At 35.6% G+C, this 12,149-nt stretch overlaps 1 protein-coding gene across 6 annotated transcripts in view; it reads left to right on the top strand.

Annotated features, from left to right (window-relative positions):
- LOC145254863 (neuronal acetylcholine receptor subunit alpha-10-like) overlaps window positions 1–8,417 on the top strand; it is a 443,498-nt gene extending 435,081 nt beyond the window's left edge. For all 6 annotated transcript variants that reach the window (XM_080113724.1, XM_080113726.1, XM_080113728.1 and 3 more), the window contains one exon: window positions 7,659–8,417. In XM_080113724.1, coding sequence (XP_079969850.1) covers window positions 7,659–8,189 — 531 coding nt within the window. In that variant the 3' untranslated portion in view covers window positions 8,190–8,417. The remainder of the gene's footprint in view (window positions 1–7,658) is intronic.
- Window positions 8,418–12,149: the final 3,732 nt, after the last annotated feature.

Here is a 12,149-nt window from a genome sequence, read left to right as displayed (position 1 = left end):
ATGATAGGTATGTGCAGTTCTAGGAGGTCCATCCTGCTAGGCTTTGCCTTCTCTCTTAGAGAAGGGGTTAGTTATTGCTAATCGCCTGAGGAATGCCAGCCGGGTTGCCCAGGCGCTTTTTGCGGGTTAAAGTGCTCCTTGTCGGGGGTGATGACTTCTCAATCCCATTTTTCGACACTGGTGTCACAGTTCTTGCAGTGTGATAGAACTAAATACCTCCTTAGCTAAAAGGTTGGATATTTTTAATACCTCTCACAATGACAGGGTTAGACATACGGTTAGTTTATAGAGGAAATCTAGCTCTTCTTTTACAGAAACCACAGTGATCTCGTTGTAAAAATAGCCTGATCGGTCCCGTAGGCCTTTCCTCATTCGAAGAGATGAAGTGCATAAACCTTATGTTGCATTAAAAAAAAAAAAGGTTGATTATTTTGCTTTACGGCATATCAAACTTTTTCGGTTTATTTATCGTCAATCCATTATTTTGGAAAAAGGGTTTTTATACTTAAAGTTCTTTATGTTCAAATATTTATTCATGGTGTTTGGTTTGGTTGCTTTGTAAATGAAAATTGTTGTTTTTGTTTTTAACTTTGCAGAATATGAGAGGTTTGCGAGGTAAATGGGAAAAAAACGCCGATGTATGGTGCATTTTAGGTGAGCAAGTCAGTATCTCCAGAGAGTCTGATCTGGTAACGCTAGTCAGAAAGGAAGAGATAATGCTTTGATGGGTGTTTTTTTTTCCTGGAACGGAAAAGATAATACACTTTGATCCTATACAACTCAGTGTCAAAATATTGGAGTAAAACGAGGGAAAATTTTAGTATTCAGTATATTATCGCCCGATATCATAACTAGCAGAAACTGCATAATTATATGGACACACTGGTTATCATTATTCTCGCAGTTAAGCAACACTATGTTTGGTCAATTCTAAATAGGTGATCATTTGGAAATACTATGCGGTGTCCAATCGCTACATTTTCTGCCGATACTATAAGCAGAAAATGAGATATAGTTTATTTCCGATAACTTCCCATTTATGAAACACATTTATGAAATACATATAAATGTGACTAACATAGATATTAATATCAAATTACCAATCAATTACCGATTGAATATACATTTGCCGATAATTCTAATGGTCTAAATCGCGTGTTTCGATCAAGAGGAACACTCAATAATTTTCGTTGTCATGCTTAGCTAAATTAAAGCATTTCCACTTATTGTGGAAGAGTGACTTGTCTGACCGAGCTATACATACGACTTGGTATGGCATATGAATTTTATATTTCCCAGAAACGTCTGCATCCGATTGAAGCCGAATATTCTTCCTAGGCGAATACCTCAGCGGGTGTAAAAGTTAAGGTAACAGCTTAGGTTTAAATTAGTTCATGTTTACACACCGATTCTCATTAGGACATAAAAGTTAAGCAACGTTGGTCCTTGCTAGTGCCACATGACAGAGGATAGAAACCATTAAGTGGACTAGTGAATCTCTGTTCCATTTGAGGATGCTTGAACGGTGCAGAAATCTCTGTACCATGATTGGTCCCATCCTTTCTTCTTCTCTACATCGTCTTTCTCACAGTTGCTAGTCTCAGTCTTTTCTATAAATACTACTATGGCATGTGTTCTTCAGAATTGTCTGATCTATTTCCTGCTTCTTTTGTTTCAGCAATTCGCTGTTTTGATACCTTATTGTAATGAGGTTTTCTATTCCAGTAGCTCCTTTCCAAGAACTACAAACTTGTGGAACTCTCTTCCTGCTGACTGTTTTCCTCTTACCTATAGGCTTGGTCTTTGCAAGATTACGCCCAACACGAATCTCCTAGTTTTGCGATAATCATCTTTCATTCTTGTTAGCTCCTTTTATCAAGTGGTTTTATGACTTACCTAGAGCTATTTCTGTATAACAAAAAGTGTAGCACCAAAAGAGATACTATGGTGTTCCCATAGCGAAAAGGCCAAGGAACTCTAAAATAACACCCGTTTTTCTCTGCTCTACCTCCCGGCGCTTTGGATATTGCTTTGGACTGCGTTAATAGAAATGCCGTTGGAGATTACGCAATCAACATGCACTCCTAATTGTGCAATCACACTCTTTTAGCGGATGTCCATTGTCTCTGATTATTTATAGCAACGTTCTTTTTATTATTATTATTATTATTATTATTATTATTATTATTATTAGTAGTAGTAGTAGTAGTAGTAGTAGTAGTAGTAGTAGTAGTAGTAGTAGTCTTTTTCCCCCTGCTCCCTAATTGGCATATTTTTAAAATGACATTCCTCATCACCCTGATGCTTATAGGCGTCTCCGGCTCCATATTGAACGGGTGCCAATACAGAGATTACTTCCTGCTGTTTTTTATTTGTAATTCAGTACATCCAATCATGTGTTACTCAGAGAAGAGATGGGAATTGCCAAAATAACGCGCATTGGCTTGGGAAATCTTATGAAAAACTCAGCATGCTATCACAGTGATCTAACTCATTAGATAATTTATATTGATCATTTTATCTAAACCAGTGTTTCGCAAAGTGTTTAAACTAATGAGTCAGCATTTGTGAAGGTCAAAAGGAATAAAGGTTAATGGGACGGATAGGTGGAGAATATTATGAAGAGGTTCAAAATGACGAAAAGAATGAGCAAAATTTAAATAGTAATGAGGACTTTTATGATAACTATTTGTTGGCATTAGATTTGAAGACGACCAAACTGTAGTCTACAGGAAAGCGGTTCCGTGGTAATGTGTTTCATAAATGGAAAGTTATTGGAAATAAACTATGTTCATGGATATTCCGATTGGTACTACGCACACATAGGTGTAAAGGAAGGTTATTTTGTTTGTGGTAGAGGGACGAATTTTTATTGTGAATATCTTATGACTTATGAGAGAAAGATTGGGTCTCAGTCGAGAAATGAGTAGTAAAAAAAAGAATGTCACATTTCATTAATTTAATTAAAATTAAAAGATATCTGGCTTTTGGTTAATGGATTGGTCAATGGATACGAAGTTATTTAAAGTTAGAGGAGACTCACCTTTTCCCATTCTCCTTGTGACACTTTGTAGATATTTTATACAAATGAAGATATTTTTAGTCACATTATCTACTATATTCCTTCTCATCAAGGAAAATGTTACACAACCTCGGAAGTGGTGAGAAATATTTCTTGAAGGCGCACTTTTATTCATTCAGTAACGTGTTATATTTTGTGAATTTTCTTGTTACTTCTTCGATGAACTTGCCAAATCGAGAAGACGATTCTTGCATAAAATTTCCTCGCGTTGTGCGAGTCTTCTATCTAAACTCTAAATCTACCTGACCCAGCAAGAGAGATGGTCGCACACATTAAGTGGAACGCTGCAAAGCCTAAAAAGCCAGACAGCTATATACTGTTATGTACTCACGTAATTGGATTACATATTTTATTTTATATTTCAATTTTAAACTTAATTTTTACACTGAGCAAAAATCGTCAATATTTTGTTTTATATTTTTATTGGTTCCCGACAAAAGGATGGTGGAGCTGTAAATTCACCCTTGTTCGTTTGTCCGTTCGTCTGTCCATACTTTTCTCAATAACTACGCCTTGGATTTTTTTTAAATTTTGCACAAACATTAAACATGATATGAGTAAAAAAAAGTAACAGAACGGATTTTTAGGAAAACTCAGATTTCAGGGGTCCTTTCGGGTTAAAATGGCTAAAATTGACACTTTTGTGTTTATAAAAATAAATTGTTGACTTGGATTTTTATAAAACTTTCTGAAAAGTTGTAACTAACTGATTTCTATATAATTTTGTTTGTCTATACTTCACGATAACTGTTGGGTGTGCTCCAGGGGCTCTTTTAGGGCTAATAAAAACACTCCATTTTGGGACTATTTACCATATTTTTCCAAAATTTTCTGTGTATGTCTATTTAGCAGTTTTGCATGGTGCTGAACCCAAATTTAAATATGTTTGGGCCTCGGGAACTTTGGGGGCTAAATCGGGAGGACAAATGATGAACTTAGTCATTTTTTTTTTTTTTTTTTGCATGGTGCAAAACTCAAATTTACATATGTTGATGCCTAAAACTGCACCGTTTGTTCATTTTCACCAGAATTTGACTCCCCCTAGGGACTTTTGGGGCTAAATGGAGGTGGGCAAATGCTGAACTTTGTCATTTTTTATGCCTCGTTCACAGTGTACTCACGGGGGACCATGTATGCTTCACTTGTTTAAAATTGTTGTCAGCGAAGATTTGTATATGAAGAGAGAGAGGTTTTTTTTTTTTTGCTTATCGTCTGCGTGAAAGCAGAAATAGAGAGAAGGAAAAAGAAAAAAATAACAGTAAAGAGAGAAAGAAAAGTCGGGCAGCCGTTTAAAAAGAGAAGATACGTTTGTCAGCACCATGCGTGAAAACAAAAAGTATAAAGAGAAAGATATATTATGCAGCACGCGTCCGCCTTGAAAAAGAAAGAAAGAAAAGGGTTAGGACTGCTGGGAAAGGGTATTATTTGTGGCGACAGGCAAGGACGCCAGGCTGCGAATTCCCGCCTTCCCGGTGAAAACAGACGATAAATATCATAAATGAAAAAGCCAAGAAAAGAAATGACGAATTCTATCACGGCTTTTAAACGAAATGGGCGCAAAATATGTCTTGGACCACCGGCAATAAATATATAGAGACCAACAGTAAATGTCTGCTACGTATCGACATTTTAGTATACGATAAATGAACGCATGAAGAAAAAGATGGAGAAATTTGGCTATATCTCCAAGAAGTACGACAAATGATAAGGAATAAATGAAAGATATTTTTCAACCCAATGAAATATGCACTCGCATTGTCCCAGATAAAGAAAAGAGTGAAAAAACTCCCATATATAAAAAAGGACTGTAAGCTCTCTCTCTCTCTCTCTCTCTCTCTCTCTCTCTCTCTCTCTCTCTCTCTCTCTCTCTCTCTCTGACAAATTTTCATAGATCTCTTATTTATTTATTTATATGACGATTTTTGTTCAGTGAATTCGACAGTAAAAATAAGTCTCTAGCCTAATAACTTGATTATCTTGATTTATTTTTCTTTCATTTAGTTACATTCATATTCAATTTTTAATTAATAAAATTTATATAAAATTGTTTAACGATGTTGTCTTTGATATTTCAACATTTCTTTTACCTGTGTCAAAATAAAGAGAAATCAGGAAGAAGAAAGAAAAGACAGAACAATGTGAAATAAATGAAAAATATTTCTCGACTAGCGTGAAAAATATAAAGAGACTAACTATAAATGTCCGCTACGTATCGACATCTTAGCAGGCAATAAATGGACGAATGAAGAAATCGAGGGCAAAATTCCGAAAAAAACTTCAAAAATGACGTCGAATGATATAAAAGAATACGAAATAAATGAAAGATAGTTTTAGACCAAAAGAATATAAACTGACATTTTATCAGATGAAGAAGAAAATTGAAAATCAAACTTCCATATGAAAGAAAAGAACTGTTATCTTTCTCTTTTCGCTCGCTGACAAATTTTCATTTTTGATTTAAAAATAAGTCTCTTGCTTAATAACTTGATTATCTTCTTTTGTTTTATTTTTTCCCTTTTAGTTACATTTATAATCAATTTTTAATTAATAAATTTTATATTGTTTAACGGTGTTGTCATTTATAATCAATTTTAATAAAATTTATATATTTTAATGATATCGTCTCTGTTGTCTGTATTCGTCGTTCATCATTTGACTTTTTCCCTGTGTCTTGAGCATGAGATTACCCCATCCCTATGTTTCAGTCTCGGTTTTTGCCATGAATCTCGGAGAATTTATTTTTTTATCAATTGTTTACGTTCGTTTTGGGGGGTATTTATTTTATTTTTATTTATTTTTATTTATTTTTAATCATTTTTTTTTGTCGTTCCCAGCGGAATCAATATATATCGTAACAATACCTATTGTTGGTACTTCGCCGCTGGGCCGCTAAATACCCATAAATAGAATAGAACCTTCAGTTTTCCCAACAATCTATTACTAAGAGAGATTAGATACCTCTCAGTCTGTAGCCCAAACTATACTTCTATTCTATAATTCTATTGTACTTTTAATATTGATGGAGATTTGGTATCTGTTTGAAGCCGAATGTGTACTTCTACTTTTATTACTTGCACTATTATGCTTCTATTACTAATGGGGCTTAGTATCTTAGTGTGTATCTAAAACTATACTATTACTTCTATTAGGTGAACTATTGTACTTTTGATACTAATGGAAAGTTGGTATCTGTCTGTGTAGCTAAAACTATAATATTACTTCCATTAATTTAACTATTGTACAAGCTTTTAATGCTTAATTCAGAAGCTTATCAGTATCCGTTATGTTATGATACTATTCTCTCAGGATTTACCTTCTCTTTTCGTTGCTGTTGTTATAGGAACATTTTTCCAGGCATTCCATTCTCCATTTCATAGCGCACCTTTCATGCATGTGATTGCTAATCTATTTAAAACCAAAATTTAACCTTGAAAAGTTGATGTTAACTGTTATTTTTTTATCTTTTTAAAAAGTCCGAAATGTTTTGGACCTTAACATAATAAAAATAAACGGAAGTTATTATGAAATACGTTTATTTAATTAGTCATATTTAGTTAGTATTATTTTGATTATTGTTTTCACCTTTGACGTTATCTTCGATTTGTTTCGGTCGATATACACCTTTTTATGTAAAATTTGTTGAACTCGCAAATCTTTACGTTGAACTTGTAAGTGTGCACCATAATCGAATAGAAGAAACCATAATCGAATAGAAGACAAGTAATTCGTAATTGCATTTTTATATACGGCATATTCACGTTTGGCACACCCGTTCCCGTCAGATCACCGAAGTTAAGCAATGATGAGCCTGGCCAGTATGAGATGGGTGACTATTTGGGACTTCCATGTGCTGTATGTACTATTCGCTTATGTCGGCATTGTTTCCAGTCGCCTGGACTTCTTGTTCCCATTGGGCACAAGCAGTGCCGATTCAGAAGAGGTGTGGTTGGGATTACGCAACCCTTACCACACAATTACACGCGAGGTTTGTACTCCTCCGACGTAAGTATCCCCGACAAACCCGACAATCAACAAAATCTCACCCCTACCCAGTAGAAATCCCGCAATGTAAGAAAGCCTTCTACTCTAATAGCTTATTCCCCAGAATTGCTAGACTTTGGAACTCCCTTCCGGGTTCCTGCTTTCCCAACTGTACTGACATGGAAAAGTTTAAGTATATTGTAAACGGATATGTTGCTGCTCAACTCCCTGCAACTTGTGTCCCTGATAGTAGCCCCCTACATCAAAGTGGCACTGTGCCTTGTTTGGGGTGAAAATGGAATTAATAAAAAGCAATACTAAAAATAATTACGAATTACTTGATACCTGGTCATGGCTTACAGAACAGGAACAAACTACTCCCGTGGGTTAAATAATGGACCCCGTTCGAAACCCCGTACATATTTTCGAGTTCGGTAAAATTTATCTGAAAACGGTCGAAGTTTAGCCCAAAACGTTGTGAGAATAACATTCACGATGAGAACTGTAGTCATAAAATAACATAAACTATCAATCCTTATCTCAATAATTCAGAAACGTTATATTAAATTTAATCTTGTTGTTTATATTCTTTCAGGTAATGGTTGAATTCTTTGGCCGCATGCTCTGTATGCGGACGCAGCTTTTATCTAAAGAGGAACTGTTGGAATTGACGAAACGGAATCACCAGGTGAAGAAATCGTCTAAAGACCGCAAAAACGTCCACGAATTTAAATACGACAAAGTTGGGACATACGAGATGCAAACAGAGGAGAATTGGCTCCGAAGTCGAAACCCAACCTCGTCATCGGCAATGTCGCCGCCAGTTGTCAACGGCACGACGATGATGAGCGCTGAGTCAGCAATGGCTACTGTTAGCGAACTGGAGGCATCGGCTCAGAGCGGTCCATGGCAGGCGATCAATTCGTTAGAAGGTGACGTTAAAGAAATCAGGCGCCACCTGCAGGAAATGACGGATAAGGTGTCGGAGAAAGAAGCAGGGGATATTATCGCGAGAGAGTGGAAACACGTCGCCCTCGTCTTGGACCGGATCTTCTTTTTTCTCTATCTCTTCTGCATCATTGCTTCGATTATGTTTATATTCCCGAAGGTCGCATATCATTTGTAATAGAAACAAAAAAGAAGACAGGATTGACGAAGGGAATGGAAAAAAGAAAATTAACGAGGTTTCCTTTTTTTTATATATACAAGCTTTTTTTCAACTACAAAAAAAGAAGAAAAGAAACAGACATCATGTGAGAAATACACTTTTTAAAAAACATTTCAAAGAACCTTTTTATAAATGTCGCTTAACATTGTGTGAAATAAAAAAGAATTTTATATACGTTAATAAAAATGTATCATTTAATGGCTGATAAAATATACAAAAAGTCAATTACGATAACAAAAAAGTGTTATGTTTACCCTTGTTTATTTCAGTTATGCAAAACAAAACAATCATTCATATATATATATATATTTGTCTGTGCGTGTATCCATAAACGATTATATATATATGTGTGTGTGTGTGTGTGTGTGTGTGTGTGTGTGTGTGTGTGTGTGTGTGTGTGTGTGTGTGTGTGAAGTTTGCACTCATCTAATGTGTGTATTTTTGTTTGTTTTTCGTAGTTCTCTTAATCGTTTAGTTATTTTTCCTTTATTGAAAAATTGACGCTTACTTAATATTTCTTTTTATCCCTCCTTTATTTTACCTTTAACTTAATTTTTTAAAAACATTTTCTTGTTTTACTTTATATTTGAAATATCTCTTCTAAACTTTACTTTTACCAAATATCTACAAGTTCGTCGCATTGTAGCTGTACCCACAGCTAAAACCGTGGGAGAGTGGATGTATCTTCAATTTTCTAGAAAAAACAAAAAAACTTATTCTAAGTGCATACTTAATGAGTGAGATTATTATTCTTAGTTTGTTTTGTTTTGTTTTGTTTTGTTTTCTATTACGATTTATTGTTCGACTTGTTCGCCAATAGAGGATCTAAATACAACTTAGATGCATTTTCTCTACTTTCGTTCTGGGTCTTCAATTCTAAGAGCGATGTTTTTGACAATGGAGGAAGAGATCCTGTTCCTGGGTCAACAGTTGTTTAGTGTGTGCAGAGATGACTTGATTGATTTACCATATATTTTTTGTGGCCATGTCACTGATAAGAGTGCTGGAGGTAAACGCTTTACTTAAATTTACGTTAATCCTCTGATAGTCAAAGGAGACGTGGAGTAACTCCTATCAGGGTTGCTAGATCGTTTTTCAATGAATGTATTGGTTTAAGGGGTTTCATTAAATATTACATTAGTGGACACTACCCCGACTTTTCTTTTTTCAGTATTTTACAACCTAAGAATGGTTGAAATCCATTTATAGGGGACTAAACCGTTGTTTCTGTGCGAGACTGACATTAGCCTTACAGATTCTATATAGGTGTTCATAATCACACCGCCATGGTCACGGAATCTGCCCATACATCAGGGTTGTTTTTCTACGAAAATTCTGATATATGTTTCCGTGTGATATTTGCTTACAGCACCACTTTGCCCTCTATCGTACCATCACTGATGAAGTTAATGTTATTAAGCAAATTTCTGATAAAAGCGACAAGATTCTGACTGATCAACCTTCTGCCAGCATTGATGTTTGTGGTCATTTCGATGTTAACAATATTGAGTGACTAGTCCACTAGCAACTAGCAAACAAGACCAATGATTAAGGGGGGTTTTGTCACGGCGTTTCTGTACAGCTTTTCTTTCTTGACAATGTTAACAATGTGAGGGGATAATGTCAACAATCTGAATAACTTCATATAAGCTTACCGAAATTGACAAGCCCACACGCGTACTCGATCTTGATGGAAATTTCGCAAACTTTCTTGATGTTTGTTTGAGAACTGATTGTCAGCAATGTATACCGATTGTCTTTTTTACCATTTTTCATCCCAAACAAATCATATGGTAAATAGGACGTAAGCGGCTACTATTTGGATCTTGTATAATAATTGAGAGTTGAGCAGCGAATAGGTTGAGTTGGTCGAAACGTGGTGGAACAACAAATATGAAGATGAGAACAGTCCGCAAAAAGAATGAATCCACATTCTACAGAGTTATATCCCAGCCGACTACAACATTATCGTCTTCAAGTCTAATGTAATGAAATATTTGTTGATCTCTCTTCTTAGATAATCAACTCATCTTCACAAATCCTCTCTCATACCAAACGTTTTCTTATTTTCAACAATCGCGTGGTGGCGTTAATCGTCCTACTGGCGCTCTCTTTAGCCGTTATCCTCGAGTGGCTGGCTCCAAGCCTTGATAAGGTGTGACCAATTTTTCAAATATATGTGTGATTGTAGTCCCGCGTTTTGTAGAGGAGGGGTACATGCATTCCTGTATGTGTGATCCCGAGATGTGCAGAAAAAAAACAAAGGAGTGCTCCATTCTGAAACTAAGAAAATATTTATTTATAAGCATATAAGTTTCAATGTATAAAGGAAATCGAGGTTTTATCAGGAAATCGGGTGGCGTTTACAAAACTTTTAAGGAAAATCAAAATGGGTCTCTTCACGAACTTTGTCACACATTCCGTGATCTTATGAATCTCAGTACCGCCCGATCAGTCTCCTGTACGTCATGAGTAAGTTATTAAATCAGTAATAAATCAAGCTATTGTCAATCACCTGCATGAAAACAATCTACTTAGTCACAAGCAATATGGACTTCGTCCTACAAAATCAACAGTAATCATGCAGGTTTTGATATAGCACAAGTTCAATTAAACTTTCCACGAGGCTTCGTTTCTTGATATATTAAAAGCGTTCGATGGTGTTTAAGACAAAGATTTGCATTACAAACATCAAATATTTTCTTTCTGTTTTTAAAGTGATTAATGATTAGCAGAAGTCATAGGTTCAAAGTATCGATGTGGGCGTACCCCCAAAGACTCATTCTGGGAGCAATGTTTGTTAATTAAAACACTTTTCAAACCATTTAAGCGACAGTGGATAAAAGGAGAGAAGTCTGGTTTAAAAGGTGTTTAAAGTTACAAAGGTTGCTCCCAGAATGAGGTATGTCTGCATCGATACCTTGAGCCTAGGGCTTCTGCCCCATCACTAATCACATAAATATATATTTCTTTAAGAAAGCCATCTTTATTTATGTTTCTGAAAATGGCTTTTACTCCAGAGCTGAAATGGAACATTTAAATCAAATCTGTTGCTAATGTCGCTGTAAAGATAGTTGCGTCATTCTATCACTCCAAGAAGTACTTCATTTGTGACACAATGCAGGATGTATAAAAGTCATTTAAGATGGAATATTCCTGCAATATGGGTGCACTCTTTCTTGGCATCATATGAAATCCAGTAGGGTGGGGTGCAGATATTTTATACAAAAGAGATATTGCTAGCTGCTCTGTACTGTATCGTTATTTGCATAGTAGATGCCCAACTGATATTTAATTCCGGCTCTCCCCTGTAAAACATTCATAGCAAGAATCTTCAACAACAGCAGAGAATTCTCTCTCTCTCTCTCTCTCTCTCTCTCTCTCTCTCTCTCTCTCTCTCTCTCTCTCTCTCTGTACCAAAAATTAAGCGAAACTTCTATGAAAAAAGTTTTTTTTCTAGAGCGTCTCCACTGTCAAACGAATTACTACAAAGACTTTTTTTGTTTTGTTTTTTTGTTTTTTTTTTATTATTATTAGAATTCTTTTGAGATGAGGCGTCATAATTTGTGGATTCGTTCTTTTTGAAGATTGTTATCATCATCTTAATAGTTGTTGTTGTTTCGCCACATTTCGGCCGAATCATCCTCTCGCCTTATTTAGGTGAAGATTAATCACCTGAAGAAGACCAGAGGGCGAGTTGACACGAAACGTGGTAAAACAACAAATATGAAGATGAGATTAACAGTCCGCAAAAAGAATGAATCCACATTCTACAGAGTTATTTCCCAGCCGTCTTAAAGTCTAATGTAAAGAAATACTTGTTGATCTCTCTTCTTAGATAATCAACTTATCTTCACAAATCCCCTCTCATGCCACACGTTTTCTTTTTTCCAGCAATCGCGAGTGGCTCCTAGCCTT

Source organism: Euprymna scolopes, chromosome 30 (genome assembly GCF_053919585.1).
Source record: "Euprymna scolopes isolate OS-2025 chromosome 30, ASM5391958v1, whole genome shotgun sequence".
Lineage (NCBI taxonomy): Eukaryota > Metazoa > Mollusca > Cephalopoda > Sepiida > Sepiolidae > Euprymna > Euprymna scolopes.
The sequence above is the reverse complement of the archived record's forward strand: the minus strand, read 5'-3'. Positions and strand labels throughout refer to the sequence as shown.